The sequence below is a fragment of the Bactrocera tryoni genome, chromosome 2 (assembly GCF_016617805.1).
Source record: "Bactrocera tryoni isolate S06 chromosome 2, CSIRO_BtryS06_freeze2, whole genome shotgun sequence".
NCBI lineage: Eukaryota > Metazoa > Arthropoda > Insecta > Diptera > Tephritidae > Bactrocera > Bactrocera tryoni.
This window is the reverse complement of record NC_052500.1, coordinates 62,002,306-62,024,457: the sequence shown is the minus strand read 5'-3', so window position 1 is coordinate 62,024,457 and position 22,152 is coordinate 62,002,306. Positions and strand designations below refer to the sequence as shown.

The 22,152-nt window shown below is 37.1% G+C and overlaps 5 protein-coding genes across 5 annotated transcripts; 4 read left to right on the top strand and 1 right to left on the bottom strand.

Annotated features, from left to right (window-relative positions):
• Positions 1-1,019, bottom strand: LOC120768820 (acidic repeat-containing protein-like). The gene is made up of 2 exons (XM_040095573.1): positions 965-1,019; positions 1-905 (listed from the first exon to the last, which is right to left on the bottom strand). The coding sequence occupies exons 1-2, from the start codon at positions 1,017-1,019 to the stop codon at positions 1-3; spliced, it is 960 nt and encodes a 319-aa protein (XP_039951507.1).
• A 6,503-nt stretch (positions 1,020-7,522) lies between these two features.
• On the top strand, positions 7,523-7,852 carry LOC120768819 (ribonuclease E-like). The gene is made up of 2 exons (XM_040095572.1): positions 7,523-7,606; positions 7,671-7,852. Exons 1-2 carry the CDS (start codon positions 7,552-7,554, stop codon positions 7,850-7,852), a joined length of 237 nt encoding a protein of 78 aa, XP_039951506.1. The 5' UTR covers positions 7,523-7,551.
• Positions 7,853-10,594: 2,742 nt separating this feature from the next.
• LOC120768818 (putative polyketide hydroxylase) lies at positions 10,595-11,082 on the top strand. Its single transcript, XM_040095570.1, has 2 exons — positions 10,595-10,649; positions 10,712-11,082. The coding sequence occupies exons 1-2, from the start codon at positions 10,595-10,597 to the stop codon at positions 11,080-11,082; spliced, it is 426 nt and encodes a 141-aa protein (XP_039951504.1).
• Positions 11,083-15,924: 4,842 nt separating this feature from the next.
• Positions 15,925-16,307, top strand: LOC120768817 (myosin heavy chain IB-like). The gene is made up of 2 exons (XM_040095569.1): positions 15,925-15,979; positions 16,042-16,307. The coding sequence occupies exons 1-2, from the start codon at positions 15,925-15,927 to the stop codon at positions 16,305-16,307; spliced, it is 321 nt and encodes a 106-aa protein (XP_039951503.1).
• Positions 16,308-19,170: 2,863 nt separating this feature from the next.
• On the top strand, positions 19,171-19,796 carry LOC120768816 (myosin heavy chain IB-like). Its single transcript, XM_040095568.1, has 2 exons — positions 19,171-19,225; positions 19,288-19,796. The coding sequence occupies exons 1-2, from the start codon at positions 19,171-19,173 to the stop codon at positions 19,794-19,796; spliced, it is 564 nt and encodes a 187-aa protein (XP_039951502.1).
• The last annotated feature ends 2,356 nt before the right edge of the window (positions 19,797-22,152 follow it).

Here is a 22,152-nt window from a genome sequence, read left to right as displayed (position 1 = left end):
TTAATAGCGGATAGTTATTGCGTCTGATGCTGACGCTGCGTTGTCGGAATCCCCTGATATTTCTGAGGAATTATTGTCCTCTTCCTTTGATGCTGATTCATCGTCGTCGGAATCATTTGATATTTCTGAGGAATTATCGTCCTCTTTCTCTGATGCCGACTCATCGGCGTCAGAATCACTTGGTATTTCTGAGGAATTATCGTCCTCTTCCTCTGGTGCCTGCTCATCGGCGTCGGAATCCCCTGATATTTCTGAGGAGTTATCGTCCTCTTCCTTTGATGCTGACTCATCATCGTCGGAATCATTTGATATTTCTGAGGAATTATCGTCCTCTTTCTCTGATGCTGATTCATCGGCGTCAGAATCACTTGGTATTTCTGAAGAATTATCGACTGGATCCTCTGATGCCTGTTCATCGGCGTCGGAATCACTTGGTATTTCTGAGGAATTATCGACTGGATCCTCTGATGCCTGCTCATCGTCGTCGGAATCACTTGGTACTTCTGAGGAATTATCGTCCTCTTTCTTTGATGCCTGCTCATCGGCGTCGGAATCACTTGGTATTTCTGAAGAATTATCGACCGGATCCTCTGTAGCTGACACCTCATCTTCCTTGTGCTCTTCAGAATGATGGGGGTTCACTGATGACATCAATTTGCTGAGCATGGAAATTAACTTATGAAAGAAATCCAATTCCGGAACAGGACTGATGATGTTCTCAATGGGATTTAGATCGGATATTTTATCACCGACTTCTTTGGCGGCATCTTTAACAATACTAACGCTATCGAGGGCGGGTTCTATGTTTGCGACATTGGGTATTTTGCTATTCAATTCATTGACAACGTTGCCAGCCTGCTGAAACGGTTTACCAATTTCCGTTATGACGCCACATAATGTGCTTCCTGTTAAGTTAGTTACGAGGTTATAACATAAATTTTTATTTTTATTTTTTGTTACTTACCAAGACAGGATAGTGCTAGAAACGCGTACAAGGCTCCTGCTGCTTGTGTTCTCATTTTCGTTTTATGCTAGAATTTGTATTTCCTCTTTGAAAGTCGTCGAGCTTTTGATAAAGGTCATGGACTTTGACTACTTTTATACGAAAATTCTGCAAAAAGCATAAACAAGTTTTTAGAATATTTGCTTATTTACGTCAGTTAGTTTTATGTTATGTTTTTCAAAACAAAATTCTATTTTTTTAGGAAAGGAAACCAAAAAGAACAAACAATGTAATGTGTATTCATATTGTTGCTTTGAGTCATGAAAAATACTAATAGTGGTCTTACTAAAAGAATTTTAAGTAAATATTTTTATTTATATTTGTATAAAACTGTTTCAGTTTGGTGCCTGTCAACGTAAATAAAAAGAGAGAACGGGCTCGTTTCCTCTACACTGTATTCATAGACAGTAGTAGGCGTAGTCGAAAAAGTCTTTTCGTATTTTACCAATGCAATTTGTGAAGTTTACGAAGACGATACTGTATCAGTTCGTGTAGCACAACAATGGTTCGCTCGCTTCCGTTCTAGAAATTTCGATGTGAAAGATACACCTCGCTCTGGTCGACCTATCGTTGAAAAAGTCCATGAAATTATGAAAAAGATTGACCAGGACCGTCACATGAGCAGCCATGACATCGTTAAGGAACTTAATATTCATCATCAAACGGTTTTGAACCATTTAAAAAAGGCTGGCTACAAAAAGAAACTCGCTGTTTGGGTACCACATGAATTGTCTCTAAAAATATAATGAACCGAATTAACTAACATCTGCGATTCTTTGCTGAAACGAAATGAAATCGAACCATTTCTGAAGCGAATGGAAACAGGAAACGAAAAGTGGATCAAATGCGACAATAATGTGTGAAAAGAATTAAGGTCCAAGCGTGGTGAAGCTCAGCAAATGGTCGCAAAGCTAGGATTGACGCCGCGAAAGGTTATGCTGAGTGTTTGGTGGGATTGGAAAGAAATCATCCACTATGAGCTGTTCTAGCCTGGTCGAACGATTGATTCTACGTTTTGCTGTCAACAAGCAATCGAAAAAACGTCCAGAACTGATAAACAGAAAGGACTTTGTCTTCCATCAGCACAACGCTAGACCACACACATCTTGGATGACTCGAAAAAATCTTGTGGAGCTTGGCTGGAAAGTTTTAATGCATTCACCATATAGCCCTGACCTTGCACCATCGGACTACATCTGTTGTCAATGCAGAGCTGCCTTAATGGTGTAAAGTTGGCTTCAAATGAAACCTGTGAAATTTACTTGTCGCAGTTTTTCGCTAGAAACCAGAAAAGTTTGACACTGATGAAATAATGTTTCTAGCGGAAAAATGGCAAATTGTGGTCGCCAAAAAAATAAGTTGAAGTTTGATTAGAAATACGAAAAGACTTTTTTCGACTACCCAATATAATTCAGCTATATCTTAAACTAATGGATGCTTATCATCTCATAATATGTAGACTAATGTCCAGAACGGTCGCGTCAGACAAATTTAATTGTTCAACAATAGCTCAAGTTGTTATTCGGCGATTTTATTTTATCTACAACGAAAAAAACCAATACTTTTTTTTTGATGAAAAGTGTTTTATGACTGAACTTATTCCTCTATAAATTGTGATATATAAATAATTAAAGAAAAGTTTTTGAACAAACCTATACCTAGAGGCAAAAGTGAGACCTATAAAGTACTTTGTGATGCCAAAAACTCGTAATGTTGAATGCAATTACTCATTTATCAACGTAGAGCTCTTAACCCATTTCAAATATGCTGGGGCGGAAAAATTTCGAATCAAATTAGCTCGCTAAATGTATGAGATCCAAGGTTTGTCAATCTTTGTTTTGCAAAAGCGGATAAACCAAGAAAGAAGGGCCGAGATGTTTATACCTCATGCTAAAAACATCGACAATTTTATACCGGCATTTATCGAATATTGTTTACTCATCACAATTTACAGTGTATATTTAAAGATTCAACTACTAAGAAGGATTGTAATTTGCTAAGGGGGAAGAACATTACACCTTCTATGACTTATACATACAGCGCCAGATGTGATTGAAATAAATAAACCGTGCAAGTTTTGACGATCTAACTACAAGCTTACATTAGTCCCAATCGCTTCTCGTATACTGAACAGACTTGCAATTCTCTGGAACTAGGCATTCCTGACATAATCTCGAGATCAATTTTACTGAACTCAGGGTCAGTACTGTGATCTTTCTATGGCCACGTTCTCCGACCTCACACTAATCCTAGCAGTTTGTTGCAACTTCAACCGATTTGCAACACCTTGAAACCAGTCTCGAGATCACGGTTACTGAATTCAAGGTCAGTATAGCTGTCTTGCTATACGATAACGACACGCTGACGACATATTGCATCAGAAAATATAAAAATGAATTTTTTGGCAATCGCTGAATATGGTAGGTTGGATGATAAATGGCGTAGTTATTAGAATTAAAAATACCAAACAAATATTTACAGGTAATACTCGTATACACCTAACAATAATTCTTAGGACTAGAAATAATTTAGTATGAACAAGTGTTTTATGTCAATTTAAATATGTGTCATACATTTTATAGACATAAGAATTCCTTTGTGGTTTATTTGCGATGCGTGTATAAACTTTTTTATACCCTTTGTTAGAAGGGTGGTGTGTTTTTAGACAAAGTATTTTAAGATTTAATTCTTTTTGAAAACATCGTTTTTCGTATCAAATAAATACGTAGGTTGCCTTTTATATTTCGGGATTTGGCAATCCTTGTATCCAGTATTTATCGGTGAATTCAATCGAGATATAGGACTTCCAATACGAATTTCGTGCAGGTAACTATTATTGCTGTGCGCAAATTGATATTGCAAGATCGACCTTTGACCTTTGAGACAGCTATAGCCATTGGTGGGTCCATCATACATGCAATATTATATGAACATTTGCTTGTAAAAACATCGTTGGATGCCACACAATATGTCAATCGCACAAAAAAATGTTCGTGCTACGAAACACGTCTATGACATTGTAACATATGATGAATCGTGGATTTACACGTTCGAGCCCGAAAGTCAACTGCGGTCCGCTGTATGGGTGTTCGAAGATGAGCCGAATTTAAAGTTTTTCGACGTTAAATAGGCGGTTGATCAGCACAAAACGCAATTTAGAGTGTATAGATCTTAATGGAAAATATTTTGAAAAAACAATATAGCGATTTTTTATGATTAATATTTGTTTTTGTTCTCAAATCCCGAAATATAAAAGGGAACTCTCATTTACGCATATAAAATGCTGAAAAAAACATTCAACTCTATTCTTGTAAAGAGAGATAGCTTTTGAATTATTCAAGCTTCTAATGTGAAAAAAATATTTACCAGATATCCCGCGCCAACTGATTTATTATATAGTATTTAATTTTAAGTAAATTAAAAGAATATTTCTACTCAGGAAACATGTGAACAGAAAACCAGAAAAATCGAAAAGCCTACTCAAGTCATCAATAGCTGTTTTAACTTCTAAAGAGATTTTAGTTTAAGATTTGGTATCAGATTTCAGTCATTAATTACAATGGTATCTATCCTATGTGTTAAAAAAATCTAATTTTGCACTCTTATCCTGACTCCTTAACACCAAGTTACATGAACCGTGGACATAATTCTTTAAGACTCCACATGCAAGCGAAGTAAAGATGACATTTAGAATACGTTTTGAATCAACCCTTAAAAAATTTAAAAATAAACTGTCAATTGTCGAAAAAGTATTGCGGTATTTTTATTGAATTTTCAATTGTTCATAAAATTGGTTACAATAATGCGATTCAAGTCAATTATGCGCCGTTTTGTTCGATGACGCGTTCCCAACGAGATGCCAACTTCATAATGTCCCTCTCATAGAAGCTTGCTTCCCTATTGGCAAAAAACTCGGAGAGCCAATTTTCACAGGACTCTCTTGTGGCCAACTTCAGACTACCAAGCGCGTTCGCCATGGACAGAAACAGGTGGTAATCACTTGGTGCGAGAACCGGATAATACGGTGGATGCAAAAGAACCTCTCATCCGAGCTCCCGGAGCTTCTGGCGCGTCACTAAAGATGTGTGTGGCCTGGCGTTGTCCTGATGGAAGGCAATTCGGCCTCTGTTGATCAAAGATGGCCTCTTCTGCATGAGTGCTGCCTTCAAGCGATCCAGTTGTTGGCAGTACAGGTCCGAATTGAGCGTTTGGCCATAGGGGAGCAGCTCATAGTGGATTATTCCCTGCCAATCCCACCAAACACACAGAAGAACCTTCCTGGCCGTCAATCCAGGCTTGGCCACCGTCTGGGCCGCTTCACCGCTTTTCGACCACGACCGTTTGCGCCTTACGTTATCGTAAGTGACCCACTTTTCATCGCCAGTCACCATACGCTTCAAAAACGGGTCGATTTTGTTGCGATTCAGAAGCGATTCACATGCGTCGATACGGTCAAAGATGTTTTTTTGCGTTAATTCGTGTGGCACCCATACATCGAGCTTCTTAGTGACTCCAAGCTTCTTCAAATGGTTTATAACGGTTTGATGGCTCATGTCCAGCTCTTGACCGATGCTACGGCTGCTACTATGCCGGTCTCTTTCGACCAATTCAACGATTTTATCGCAATTTTCGACGACAGGCCTTCCGGAGCGTGGCGCATCTTCGACCACCTCTACACCGGAACGAAAACGTTGAAACCATTGTTGTGCGGTGAAAATGGAAACTGTATCGGGTCCATTTATTGGCGGCTTGAGATGCATTTTTGCCTTTATCGTAGTATACTGTAAAATATGCCGTATTTTCTCTTTATTTTGTTCCATGTTTGCGACGCTATAACTCACGAACGACTTAAAAGAAACGACAATCAATCAAACACGTGTTAGCGCGTGAAATGAGCTTTCCAAAAAGCATGACCCGATGCGACGGACAAAAGTAGAACTACGCGCTTTCAGCGCCAACTAGCGAAAATACCGCAAGACTTTTTTGACAACCCATTATATTTGTAACTTTACCTATAATCTTTGGCTATTGTGACGTAATCATTAAAGTAATGCTGCCAAATTTAGAATTAGTAAATTGCCCTGGGAAGGAATCGTTCGCCTTCTCCCCTTAGCTCGCTTTCAAATGGATGTTCTTTGTTTACCCAGAGAGTACTTGGTCTAAAAAAGGAAGTCGTGAGCTGCTTGAGCCATATGTAAAATAATCCACTCCCAAGTGCTGAGAGAACTTTCCTCATTTGCGTGAACTTCTACACATGACTCCAACCTCCAAAAGAAAAGAAATTGCCCAAGTGCTCCAAGGCATAATTTATTTTCTGAAAACTGAGGGTTAACTGTCAGTAGTGAAGAGCTTATCAACATTCGTAATTTTATTGTGACGTCATCAAAACCACTGATATTGTCAAATCCACTACGAAAATTAAGGTTCAAAAGTTCTTAAACCTATTTAAGCGATTTTTTTGCAACGGCACTTATTTATTAACTGTCGCCACAACAACAGAAAAAAAAACTATTTCATATTGAATTTTATTATATTTAAATTGCATTTAATACCAACGACAATGACACAAATATATGTTATTAAACAATACATATCAGAACAATATGAGAATCACAATTTATTCACAGTTCTTATTGTCATTCATAGTCATTAAGTAGGTAAGGCGAAAGAAAGCTGTTGTGAAACGCAAATATATTTAAAAAAAAAATATTTTGCAAAAAAATTTGAAAAAAAATTAATACAATCTCATAAATTTAATTAAATGTAATAAATTTAATAAAAAAAATTTAGTGTTTTAAGCTTTTTAAAATTTAAAAATTTTTGCCATTTAAAAGAATTTCCAAAAAAAAAATTTAAAAAAAAAACATATTATTTTAAAACAGTTTCCAAAAACTTAAAAAAAATTTATTTCCAAAAAAGTTTCAAAAAATTAAAAAAAAAATCATTTTAAAAAAAATTAAAAAAATGTTGAAAGAAAACTTCCAAAAATTAAAAATAAAATTATTTTCAAAAAATTTCACAAAATTTAAAGAAAAAATAGCTAAATTTTAAATAAAACTAATTTCTTTTCGTTTGTAAAAAATAAATACTATTTTTGCATTGGAAATTCTTGGTGTAATTTTTTAATGAGAAAATTTTTTTCATATTCAAAATATAACTTTCTATTTTTTACATTTGGCAAAAGGATTTTATTTTTAATATTTTATGACCAAAACTGCTTTTTTTTATTTTGAAAAATTTTTAAATTCGAAATTACTATGTATTTTTGTATTTGTACATTTGTAAAAATATTTTATGAACAAAATTGCAACTTTTTTTTAACGAGTTTTTATAATTTTTTTTTTGTAAAAAAATTAACCACCCTAATGTGTGTGTACTTTAATATTTATAAACGAGCAAATATTTATTTTATATGAAGGTATTATTCATCCCATGAAACATACATATGAAACTGGTTCGATATAAAAGTTTTCGCCACATAACTGATGCCATCAGTTTGAAAGAATTTAACACAAGTGATATAACCAAAAATTTGATTAAAACTAAAAATGAAAGCTATCGTGATAATTTGCCTTTTTGGATTGGTCCTTGCTGTCTACAATGGTGAGTAGCAAAAATTAAATTAAAATTAAATTAAATTTAACTAAACTTCTCTTTCCCGATTTAGCTCAAGCCGATGCCGCTGTTGAGAATGTCGATGACGTGAGCGATAGTGATGAATCCTTGCCCGATATTGATTCACCCGAGGATGTGGAATCTGTTGAGTCACCTGAAGACGACGACCCGGAGGACCTAGACAGTGATAGTGATGAGAGTGATGAAACTGTTGCGACTCGGCCACCACAATAAATTTTCTGTTGTTTAAATAAATATTAATTTAGTAAGCGATTTTCTTGAGTGTTTTTTATATTTTCTCATTTCGTATGGTAGTGTACTATGTACAGTGTTAAAGGGCTCTTCCCAAATTTTTAAGGAAATAATGTAAATTATTGGTAGATTGTGGGTTAAACCTTGGTTATTAAACATATTCTCCAATTTTTTCCATTTTTTTATTTGTTTTTTAAATACTTATTTTCAATATAAGTTCAATTTTATAAAAAATTCTTTAATGATACGTGGCCCACACAGTTTTGAGCATACAACAACAATCCAATCTAAATTGAACAGATGTTCGGAACTCACAATTCTACGTCAAGAAGAGTTAAAGTGGAACGAAATTTATAGAAAAATATATTTTAGACATTTTATTTACTGTATAATTTATTTTGATAAAATATTAAACAGTTGGCAACCATTCTTAAAAGTAACTTTAACTCTAAGCCTTTAACAACTTTTTCAGTTTGACCAACAAAATTAAAAAAAAAATGAAGTTTTGTTTGTCACCCTGCCAAACTTTAAAATATATTTTTGACTTATATAGTCTGATGATCATATTGCCATATGAATTATTCTTTACTTAATTTAATTTAATTGAATAAAATATAAATAATGGCAACCCTACCAAATGATAGTATTCTCTAACGAATATTTCTTAATCTGTAAAGTCTGATGATCATATTGCCATATTTAATTTATTATTTTATTTAATTTTATGAAAAGTTAAACAGTTGGCAACTCTACTTAAAAGTAACACCAATACTGAAACTTTTACAACTATTTCAGTGTGACACCCATTTTGTAATAGTTTGTTCTTTATAATAATTTGATTAATTTGTAAATTTCAAATAAGTTTCAAGCTTCATCTAAAATTATGTCCACCTATAGTCCACCGTCAAAAATGATTAAAATCGGAATACAACTGTTCTAAGCCTCAAAATACCGATTAGGTATTTGTGGACCCCAGTAGCTATAGTGGACTTTTTAACGGAAGAATCCATACATGTATAAGATATATAATTCATAATAATCCTACCCTGACAAGGTCTGTGTGTCAAAAAAGAGTTGAATCGACTCAATATTTCCCTTAGCACCCATATACTTACATAATAAAAAGAATTTCGAACTTTCGGGTGATTTTACTATATATTGCATGTATCGGCCAACATGTGAGTTATCTCAATGGCAATGGCAGAACTGTTTATGCTTATAACAGGGTATCTTTGTGCCTAAAATGCATAAAATTGGTCGACAACTTGACCTAGCCCCCATATAACTAATATCAGGATTTTGGAACAACCGGCTGACTTTACTCAAACCATTGATTGTTGACGGTATGTGGGGAACCTTAATGAAACAAAGGGAACATTTTATTAGCACGTGGCATTGTCAAAAATATGTAGAAAAAATCAGGTTGATACTAACCCCACTCGCATATTCTTCATATGGCATAAAGATTTTCGTTTTTCCAAATAAAGTGTTCTACATATGTGAGTTGTATATTTAAAAAACTCCTTGAGAATACGTTTTCGAGTATACCTGAGCAATGTCCAATTAATGCAATCAGCCCGACCCCTTTTCTGCCCCATATATGATTTCGGCTTTTCTACCTGAATTTAAACCGTATATGGTCATCAAGACGAGTGATATTTTAAAGAAATTAAATGGACCAGTTTCCTTGAAAATTATTTTGTTTATATTTTGTTTACGACTGAATGGGAATGGAATTGGTCTAAATCTTGGTTTAAATGTCATCCCCTAATGTAAAGAATTTTGATACCTTGGTTGACGATTTTTTCATCAATTCTATATGTTAATTTTCTCTTCTCTTCGGTTGAGTTCGGTTCGGTTCGGTTCTTATCATACATTTACTCATCGAGTACATGACCTTCAATATAAGTTATCCGAATATTATTAAAAAATTATTTTATTGGCCTACAAAGTACTGTCACTCAATTACGATTCGAAACATGAACAAATTCACCACAGCTGTTTGGATGACAACAAATTGTTATCGCGTTTAAGTTCTCCACTTCAAAGAGCCTATTATTATGCTACAAAATATGAAACCTGATTTAGGTAGCTACTCATGAACGTTATGCCAAAACGAATCATTAAATATTGCTGAATATCTAAGCTTCTAAACTTTTCAACCTTTCGGAAAGAGTGATGATTTGAAAGTACTGCGGCTAAATACCATAAATTAAGAAAAATAGTTATTACCTCAATTTGAAGTTAATATCTTTCCTAAATGCTTATAAATGAACAGATCTATGAGGTTTTAATAGATCAAGCGGTTATAAAAGGCCGATGAAGTTTGTAAAAAGTATCTCTACATCTTATCTTGTATTTCTATCTATATTCTATCTCTATCCTGTATTTCAGAAATTGTTCATTTTGTTGTTAAGTGCGGACAAGCGGCCATAATGCTGCGACCGAGAACAAAAATTTTCTTCACGGTTGACCATGAAAAATTACTATGAATCACCGTCTCGTCTAGCCTGCTGTCTAATATTTATTTTAATACTGGCGTACTATAACCAATTGCATGCATTTTATTTACTTAAATTAACAAAAGATTGTATTAACAGTTGGTTTGAAATTTTGCAATTTTGCGAAAATTTTTTGGTTGAAACTTTGCTGAAATTCTGCTATATAAGGGCTTAGGTACCAGAATAGTATTAACAGTTTGACTAAGCTCATTTACTAGTGAATATGAAATTCTTTACGGTATTATTCTTTATCGCTTTCGCCGTGGTCCTTGTTAATGGTATGTTTCTTGAGCTGTAAGCTTCTCAGTTTTAGGCAGATTTTAATATTAAACATTTCTAGGCCAACGAGGTGGACCTGGCGGACGTGGTGGTCCACAACTAGGCGGTGGTCCTGGCGGTCCTGGCGGTCCTGTTGGTCTTGGTGGGCCTGGTGGTCCAGGTGGTCCTGGCGGTCCAGGTGGTCTTGGCGGCCCTGGTGGTCCAGGTGGTCCTGGTGGTCTTGACGGCCCGGGTGGTCCTGGCGGTCCTGGCGGTCCAGGTGGTCCTGGTGGTCTTGACGGCCCGGGTGGTCCTGGCGGTCCTGGCGGTTGTGGCCCACTTAATTCCACTACTGTTGCACCTGCTGCCAACTCAACTGTTACACCCTCAGTTGTTGCCAGCTCAACTGTTGCAGCGAATTCAACAACTACTACGACCACAGAGGCTGCATAAATTTACCATTAGTTGCTTCAGTTATTATGAACAAATAATCTGAATTTCTAATAAATAAAAATAATTGCATTAAAATTTTTCCTTGTTTGCCAAAGAAAATTAAAAGTTATGAAAATTATCTGATTTCTAACCGAAAAGGATAAGTTAGAACGAAACGGCGATGGATTTTTGTCTTCAACTTACTATATCTACTTCAAATTTCTACTTCGATCATGTGGTAATTCTCATACTAGTTATAAAAGCACAAAGTTAAATTTTCAACTCAGTTCATTTTCAGTATAATAAGCTTCCTCTTAAAATGTTAAGGGAAATGCTCTTTGACACTTCTTAAAAAGCAATGTTTTCGTGTCGGTATTCTAAATTCATATTGGTATCTATAGCTACCAGAAAATGGTCACACTCAGAATTTCTTCGTTGAATACGCCTATTTTTAGTACGTTGTATCGGAATTCTGGATTCTGTATGTGGATTATCCAATTATTGTCGCATATTTTAGTTTTGCTTGTGTCTAAAGGCTTGTGCTTTGCCAGCCAGGTTAAAAATTTTAACAGAGTAAAGTTTAGTGTTAGATCTGAGCTGGTTATGATTGGGAATACTTTAATAAACATAAAACAGGACAAAACGTAAAATTCGCGTCACTGTTGACATTCATAACTTCGACGAACAAAGACTAAACTCAAGAAGTCGCTTATCATCCCCGTCCTGCTATATGATGCAGAGGTATGGACGATGACAACATCTGACGAGTCGGCCGTACGAGATTTCGAGAGCAAGGTTCTGCGGAAGATTTACGGTTCTTCCTTCAGTCGATGAAGTGACGAGCTGTACGAGATATACGACGGCATTCACATAGTTCTGCGAATTAGGAGACAGCGGCTGCCCCTGACTAGGTCATGTCGGTAGTAAACACATTCCAGCTCTGAGAGTATTCAACGCAATATCCGCTGGGGAAAGCAGGGGATGAGGAAGATCTCCATTCCGTTGGAAAGACCAGGTGAAGAAGGACCTGGCCACACATCTTTAATTTGCGCCAAACAGCGAAAAGGAAGAACCATGAGGCGCGGTGTTGCAAAGTTGGCAATAGCCGCATAAGCCGTGTCTACGCCAATAAAGAAAAAGAGGAAGAAGGAGCGGTAAACTAGTCTGAGTAAACTTAAAAACTTAACTGGAAAGATTTATGTCGTTACATAACATAAACAATAAGTAAGAATTAGTTTTAATAGTAGTTCTAACCCGATGGCATAATAACAATATGAATCTTTACAAAAAAAAAATAATAATCCGTTTTAATAGCAAAATAGCCAACCTTATGTTTTTGAAGATATGGTGATTTCAAAGTCAGAAAGTCGATTGTGTAAAAACCGTTTTTCAGATCGCAGGCAATTTGAAAACACCAAGGCTCGAAAGAAGAAAGTCTAAAATGCGACCAAACTATTAGGCTATAGACTGTTCAAAGCAACTTCGAACAACAGTGTCCCTTAATTTTTGAATGTTATTTGGTTTATGGCGTCGAATTTTGCGCTTTATAATTGCCCGCAAGTTCTCAATAGGGTAGAGATCAGGGCTATTTCCAGGCCATGGAAAAGGCTCAATCCCCAAAATATCTTTATATTCGTTAAGCTATGCAGAGTAAAAAGTTTATTTGTAATAATTAGTGTATATGGAACTTAAAAAACAATTCGTGAAAGAAAATATCAATACTATTCATATCGACTTTGTCCGATAACACGGTCATCTTTAAAAATTACTTTTTCTTAAAGTCTCGATGGTAGGTAAAAGACCTTTTTTTATTATTTGTGCGTTTGTTTCTGAGTTGACAGTACCATCTAATATTAGTATTTCCCCAACACCATAACTTGTAATTGCTCCCCAAACCGTAATGTGTGGCAAATGCTTTACAGTACTCTGAACACATTGATCACTGTATCGTTCATTGACTCTGCGACGAACCATGACTCCCAAATCTGATCCAATGAGATTCATTTTGCATTCGCCTGAAAACACAATACGATTCCATTCATTTCCGGACCAATTTGCTCTTACCCTGCACCAATTTAAACGGGTAAAACGCATTTTTTGCGGGTTTTGCGGCTCTTCGGACATTCAAATTATTTTCTTTCAACCGATGTTTAACAATTGAGCAGCTTAGTTCTATTCGATAAACATCTTTAAGCTCCGCAGCAATTTCTGCCTTCCCGTTTATTCGTCTACCTTCAACATCCGCTTCCAGGCTGGTGGAGAGCACTGCCAGTTTTCAAATATTTTTCACAGAACCTTCTCACTGATGATTCGTTACAACCAACTTTCTGAGAAATATCAACATTTGTCTGTTGCTTTTTAAACACAATGACATCTGTTTTCTGCTTTGCGGTCAAAACCATTGTTTTTACTTTAAATTCACTTACTTTACCAATTGCTCAAAATATAATATTGGGTAGTCGAAAAAGTCTTTTCGTATTTCTAATCAAACTTCAATTCATTTTTTTTATTCCTATAATGAACTTTAATGAACGAAATATGTACCATTTTGGTCGAACAATTTTTGCCATTTTTTAGCTGGAGAAATTATTCCATCAGTGTAATTTTTTCTGGTTTCTCGGCGAAAAACTGCGACAAGTAGTGGATGATTCCTTTCCAAACCCACCAAACCCTCCGTATAACATTTCGAGGTGTCAATTCTGGCCTTGCGACCATTTGTTGAGCTTCACCACGCTTGAACTATGATCTCTTTTGCACATAGCCTTTTTGAAATGGTCCAAAACCGTTTGATGATGTATGTTAAGTTCCTTATCGATGTCATGGTTGTGACGGTTCTGGTCAATCTTTTCCTTAATTTCATTGACTTTTTCAACGATAGGCCGACAAGAGCGAGGTGCATCTTTCAAATCGAAATTTCCAGAACGGAAGCGAGCAAACCATTGTTGTGCCACACGAACTGATACAGCATCGTCTCTAAACGTAAACTTCACAACTTTTGACAAAAAACGAAAAGGCTTTTTCGACTACCCAATATTAAATTCAATTAAATTTTTGTACTTCAATCTCAACAAACATTGAGAAATGAAAATAACAGACATTTGCCAACGGGTAACCTTAAACACAGAAAATCACACAACTGTAAAGACATTTTCGGACGGGAGTGTACTTTCTACCGGCTATACATATTTTCTACTTATGTAAAGAGGGAATTACTCGGAGGCAACAGACAATGTAATAATAACATCGGTCCATCAGTTAGTTCTGAAAAAGGAAGGCAAGAGAAAGATTTTCTAAATGATTTACTGACATTAATTTCCTTTCGATGACGTCACTACCCTCTACGGCATTCTCTTCTCCTTTACTGGCGTCCACACCGCATACACCATTATAGCCGAGTTAACAACAGCGCGCCAGTCGTTTCTTCTTTTCACTACGTGGCGCCAATTGTAGATTCCAGGCAAAGCCATGTCCTTCTCCACCTAGTATTTCCAACGGAGTGGAGGTCTTCCACTTCATTTGCTTCCCCCGGCGGGTACTGCGTTGAATACTTTCAGAGCTGGAGTGTTTTCGTCCATTCGAACAACATGATCTAGCCAGCGTAGCCGCTGTCTTTTAATTCGCTGAACTATGTCAATGTCGTCGTATATCTCACACAGCTCATCGTTCCATCGAATGCGGTATTCGTCGTGGCCAACGCACAAAGGACCATAAATCTTTCGCACAACCTTTCTCTCGAAAAATCGTAACGTCGACTCATCAGTTGTTGTCATCGTCCAAGCCACTGCACCATATAGCAGGGCGAGAATAATGAGTGACTTATAGAGTTTGGTTTTTGTTCGCCGAGATAGGACTTTACTTCTCAATTGCCTACTCAGTCCGAAGCAGTGAAGTAGCCTTTACGATATTAGAGTAAAAATAAATATATCCATAATTTTTAATTCACCTAAAACATCTCAGCTACGCTAAGAGTTCAACATGTTTACAGATATACATGTAGGTCAAGGAGTACAGCTTGTAAATGTGGAACGTATATGGATGAGGCAATTTATTTTCGCAAATGTACCAAGTTAGGTGATAGTACATATACAATTGGTATAAATAGTATCGGAATTGTGTTAAGAATATTAAGTAACTCCTTTGAAGCCAGTAAAATTAATTTTTGAGTTTGAAATCACCAAAAAAATCAAAAAATCGCGATCAAGAAAGTTCCTATGCTAGATTGCATAGAAAGCTTAAACTAGTCTAACACCATAGCTGACAGACTGAAGTCAATTGTGCCGCACAGAGGCGCAAAAGAAAAAAGTCCAAAATGTGAGGACAAAATTAGCCGCTAGACTTTTTAAAGCAATCACTGAGTAGAAAATTGAAATTTTTAAATTTCCAAGTGTTTCTCACAGTTTCGAGTGAGTATAAAATGTTCGGCAACAACCGAGCGTAGTCCTTCCTTACTTTTCACTTAATCTTTGTCAGAGACAAAACTCTGTTCAAGACAAAACTCAAGAACTTTATATTAGTACCATAATTCGACGGACATTGTTTTAAGACCACCCACGATATAATTTCTCCAACTTGGCTTGGGCTTTGACTTTATTTATCAGTGGCCAAAGAACATGAAAATTCACCGTGAAGTACCGTTGGTCTAGTCTAGCCTGCTATCTAATATTTATTTTAATAATGATGTACTTTAACTAAATGCATGCATTTAATTTACTTAAATGAATAAAGTATTGTATTAACAGTTGGTTTGAAGTTTCGCAAATTTGCGAAACTTTTTTGGTTGAAACTTTGATGAACTTCTGCTATATAAGGGCTAAATTGCCAAAATAATATTAACAGTTTGACGAAGTTCATTTACTAGTGAATATGAAGTTCTTTACGGTATTATTCCTTATCGCTTTCGCCGTGGTCCTTGTTGATGGTATGTTTCTCTAGTTAAAAATTGCTCAGTTTTTTGCGGAATTTAATATTAAACAATTCTAGGCCAACGTCGTGGACGTGGTGGACCTGGAGGATTCCGTGGACGTGGCGGACTAGGCGGTAGACTCTTAAATGGTGGTCCACGACTAGGAGGACGCGGTGGTCCTGGCGGTCGTGGCGGTTGTGGTGGTCTTCCTGGCCCACGTAATTCCACTACTGTTGCACCAGCTGCCAACTCAACTGTTACACCCTCAGTTGTTGCCAGCTCAACTGTTGCAGCAAATTCAACAACTACTACTACAACGACTACGACCACACTGGCTCCATAAATTTATCATTAGTTGCTTCAGTTATTATGAACAAATAATCTGAATTTCTAATAAATGAAAATATATGCATTAAAATTTTTCCTTGTTTGCCAAAGAAAATTAAAAGTTATGAAAATTATCTGATTTTTAACCGAAAAGGATAAGTAAGAACAAAAAGGCAATGGATTTTTATCTTCAATTTACTATATCTACTTCAAATTTCAACTTCGATCACGTGGTAATTCTCGGAGTTCTCGTACAAAGTTCAACTTTCAACTCAGTTATTATCGGTATATCAAGCTTCCTTCTCATATGTTAAGCGAAATGTAAATATCTTCTGTCAGCAAACAAACAGTCGTCGCACTCGCGACAACAGTCATAACTTTGAAGTCGTAGATAATTTCGTCCATCTTGGAACCAGCCTTAAAACCAACAACAGCGTCAGTCTCGAAATTCAACGCAGAATAAATATTAAAACCATGTGCTATTTCGGACTGAGTAGGCAATTGACTAGTAAAGTCCTCTCTCGACGGAAAAAGACCAAACGCTACAAGTCATTCATCATCCCCGTTCTGTTATATGATGCAGAGGCATGGACGATGAGTCGACCTTACAAGTTGTCGAGAGAAAGGTTCTGCGGAAGATTTACGGTTCTTCATTCAGTCGATGGAACGATGAGCTGTACAAGATATACGATGACATTTACAGAGTTCTGCGAATTAAGAGACAGCGGCTACCCTAGCTTGTTCATACCGTCCTAATGGAAGAGACTACTGCAGCTATGAGAGTATTCGACGCAGTACCTGCCGAGGAAAGCAGGGGAAGATCAGGTGGAGAAAGGGCTACTCTTCCTTCCTTCCTTACCTTCAATTGGCCCCAAACAGCAAAAGGGTATAACGACTGGCGCGAGGTTGTAAACTCGTCTTTAACCGCCTAAGCGGTGTCTATGCCTATAAAGAAAAAGAGGAATGATTTGCACTTCAGGGCACTTAAAAGATCTTTCGCCTATTACTTGACAAATATACATATCTAAGTAAGTGGTGTGCAAATTTAACTCTATCGATACAGCCGTTTTGGAACAATCTCACCTGGTCTGATTTGCGTCGAATCAACTTCCAGTTTTCTTATTGATTTTCAAATATATGTACATATGTACATTCGATATATTAGGTTGTCAAATATCTCCCATCCGCCTTTTTGACTTTTGAATTTCGCGATATATGTGCGCGATGTATAAACCGCTACAGGGCTCGTATCTGGTAATATATGTATCTCTGAATGGTCTTGACTTAACTTACAAAACGACGTTATGCATGATTAGTTTGGATATTGCGTTCAACAGTTATAGACGTGTAAACATATAGTTCACAAAGGCCGAAATTTGCGCTATTTTAAAGTTTTCCGCGTTCCGTGAGATTAATGGTGTTTTGGAGGATGGTACTCTATCACTTCGAACTGCGAAGGAATGGTATCGACGATTCAGAGTGGGTGAAAATGAAACAGTGAAAAAGCCAGCCGGCGGAAGACCTGTGATGACGAATACCGATCAAATCATGGAAAAAATCGAGTTAGACCGGCTTGTAGCATTTCGTGACATCGCCCAGAAGATGGGAGTTAGTCACCAAACCATTTTAAACCATCTGCAGAAGGCTGGATACACAAAAAACCTTGATGTTTGGGTGCCGCATGATTTGACGCAAAGAAAACTTCCGGACCGAATCAACGTCTGCGATATGCTGCTGAAACGGAACGAACTCGACCCATTTTTGAAACGGATGGTGACTGGCGACTACAGTGGCCAAGCCGGGATTGACCGCCAGGAAGGTTTTGCTGTGTGTTTGGTGGGATTGCAAGGGTATCATTCACTTCTCCCATATAGGCAGACGTTTAATTCTACTGTGAAGAACTGGACCGCTTGAAGCAGGCGATCGACCAGAAGCATCCAGAATTGACCAACAGGAAGTGTGTGTAATGTTTCACCAGGATAAAGGCAGACCACACACTTCGATGATGACTCGTCAGGAGGATTTATCACGTCCATCATATATCCCGGACAAAGCGTCAAGTGATTACCACCTGTTCCTGTCCATGGCGAACGCCCTTGTTGGTGAAAAATTGAACTCAAAAGAGGCTTGTGAAAAGTGGCTGTCCGAGTTCTTTGCAAATAAGGAGGAGGGCTTCTACGAGGAGGGTATTATGAAGTTGCCGTCTAGATGGAAACAGATTATCGAACGAAGCCGCGCATATCTGAACAAAATCCGATCACTGTAACACTTTTAATAAAGCATTGAATAAAGAGCAAAAAAGTGGAAGGGAGATATTTGACAACATACATATGTATACATATGTCAAACAAAAAATCTATTTTTTAAAATTTGCAAGTGTGTTCATAGTTTTGAGTCTTACAAATTGTGACGGTATAAAATGTCAGGCTACAGCCAAGCGCAGCCCTTTCTTACTTTTCATTTAATCGTTATCAGAACCAGGATAAAACTGAAGCTCTTTGTAGTAGTACCATAATTCGATGGGCATTGTTTTGAGATCACCTACGATATAATTTTATCAACTTGGTTTGAGCTTTGACTTCATTTATCAGTGACAAAAGAACATGAAAATTCACTATAAAGTTCCGTTAGTCTAGTCTAGTCCGCTGTTTAATATTTATTTTAAAGGCGTACGTTCGTTAGTTCCAGAACTTTGTACATTTCGTGCATTTTATTTTTATTTACTAATTCTATTTACCTACCATTGTATTAACAGTTGGTTTGAGATTTCTGCAATTTGCGAAACTTTATTTGTTGACACTTTCACAAAATTCTGCTATATAAGGGCTAAAGTACCAAAATAATATTAACAGTTTTACGAAGTTCATTAACTGGCAAATATGAAATTCTTTACGGCATTATTCCTCATCGCTTTCGCCGTGGTCCTTGTTGATGGTAAGTTTCTCTAGTTAATAGTTGCTCATTTTTTGGTAGATTTTAATATTAAACATTTTTAGGCCAACGAGGTGGACCTAGAGGATTCCGAGGACTTCGTGGGTTCGGCGGACCAGGCGGTCCACAACTAGGAGGACGCGGTGGTCCTGGCGGTTTTGGTGGTCCTGGCGGTTTTGGTGGTCCTGGCGGTCCTGGTGGTCCCGGCGGTTTTGGTGGTCCTGGCGGTTTTGGTGGTCCTGGCGGTCCCGGCGGTTTTGGTGGTCCTGGCGGTCCTGGTGGTCCTGGTGGTCCCGGCGGTTGTGGTGGTCGTCCTGGTCCTCGTCCTTTCAGGCCACGTACAACCACTACTGTTGCACCAGCTGCCAACTCAACTGTTACACCCTCAGTTGTTGCTAACTCAACTGTTACACCCTCGGTTGGTGCCAACTCAACTGTTACACCCTCAGTTATTGCCAGTTCAACTGTTACACCTTCAGTTGTTGCCAACTCAACTGTTACACCCTCAGTTATTGCCAGTTCAACTGTTGCAGCGAATTCAACATCTACTACTACGACCACACTCGCTCCATAAATTTAATATTAGTTATTTCAGTGATTATAAACAAATATTCTGAATCTCTAATAAATTAAAATAATTGCATGCTTAAGTTAAAAAATTAAAAGTTACGAAAAATACTCTGATTTCTAACCGAGAAGGGTAAGTAAGAACAAAATGGCGATGGATTTTTATCTTCAACTTACTATATGTACTTTAAATCCAGTTCCAGTTCGTTCATGTGGTGTGTGGTTCGTTCATGTGGTAATTCTCGTTGTAATTAAAAGACAAAGTTCAACTTTCAACTCAGTCCATTATCGGTATATCAAGCTTCCTCCTCAGATGTTAAGCGAAATGGTCTTTGACACTTCTTAAAAAGTTACCATGCCGGTATCCTGAATTCACATTAGTTTCTGGAGCTACCAGAAAACGGTCACACTCAGAATTTATTCGTGGACTAAATCTATATTTAGTACAATGAACCGGAAGTCTCCGTTCAGCATATGGATTATCCAAATATTACGGCATATTTTAGTTTTTCTTGCGTCTAAAGTTTGTATTTGCCAGCTAGGTTAGTAATTTCGATTGAGTTGGACCGGTGAGGTGGCTCCAATGAACATAAAACAGGACAAAACGTTAAAGTCTGATGAAAAAAGCTACAACTGTTTGTCTAACTAGTTCTAAAAAAATTTGCATCCAACGGCCAGTAAACAACTTTCAAAGCGATTTAAAAACTTAATAGGAAAAATGTATATATTTTTTTAGTAGCTCGGCAAACTGAAAAAAGTAGTTTAAGAGTTCCCGACAGAAGCCACTCCCTTCAACCTTCCTTTTAAGTTTCGATTCATCCGCGAAAAATTTCACTGCGTTCTTTCGCCAGCGACTCAGTGATTCAAGTTATAAGGGTGTAGTCCAAGTGAGAGAGGATTTCGGAATATTCCTCTTTGCGACCTTTAAAATGTTCGAATTCGCCGGAGTCTGATAGCAACCTTTACAGCAATGCTCTTTCCAATCACAGTGTTCAAGGACGGCCGCCAGTGTCAATGTTACCAGACTAGTGTCCTGCAAGCAGACGTTGCAGCCATCAATATAGCAGAAGATGTAATTCTTCGAAGTGAAACTGCTTTTAGGCACCTACGCATCCACTCCGATAGCTGACCTACAATGTAAGTCTCAGTGAGCTCAAAGCTAGTCAAGGAATGCATGACCTCACTGGTATTAGCAACAAGCCACTTCCATATTAAACTTGTCAGAGATACTCTTACCCCAAATCCGTCAAGATGGGAACGAGCGGTAGTTTCCCCTGTCTTCTGCATTCGTATATTCTTACAATCCTCGCGTGGGCTCAGCAAGTGTTAGTCAGCAACCAGCATTTATAGGGTTACCGAAGCCTTCTGGCTCAGATATTAATCTTTTCAGTTAATTTATGGCAGGCTCTTATCGTTTTGAACTCGAACTTCCTAAGCGACATCGCTGTATGTCGACATCGCTGTATGGGCGCTTAAAAAGTTCCAAAAAGATCCGACGCTGTCAAGCCAAATTTTGTTCAGCGATGGAGTGCATTTCTTAATTGGTATGTAAACAAGCAGATTTGCCGAATTTGGAACAAAGAGCAACCTAAAGAGACTCAAGAGCTTCCATTTCATTGAGAAAAAAAAACAACGGTTTTGTGTGGTTTGTGTGCTGGTGGAATCATCGGTCCATATTTCGATTCGGTTCATGCGTGAACGAGTCATCGAAAATTGGACTCTAAACGAAGCTGCGGCCCATAAATTTTGAAAGAGAAGATCTTCAAAAAATAAATTCAGAAGAATGTTCTTTCGAATGATCATAAACATTATCCATTAAATTTGAGGTTTCTGTGGTTTTTCATTCAAAAAGTTGGGGACCTCGAAATGGACCACCTATTACATACATGGTAAATGTTCTAAGAAGCTTTCAACAGCTTTTTTTTTCAGTTTTAAAAACCTTCCACTAGGAATTTAAGTATGCTTAATATCTTAATGTTATCAGATTTTAAAAGAGTAAGAAATAAAGCATGACTGAAGGAAAATTTACGCAAGGCATTAAAGCAAATGAGCCAACTATATTTTGTCCGCTCGACAACACGTTTCAGCAGTTCGTCTAATTTCTTTGGACTAACTCATTTCTTTTAACAACCAACATTACTTATTTTACTGTTCCACTGAGCAACAAGAACTTAAAAATAGTCTTATCTACGTAATCGAAAGTCCCGTTATAAAAATAATAATATTTATTTTAAATTTGCTAAAGAAACAAACAATATTTACTCAAGTGTACTTTGTTACTTCTTTGACGTCTGTGAAACACGTGTACGTAGATGACTAACAGATGCAAATGGTATAACCTTCTTTAACAAGGGAGCCTTCAC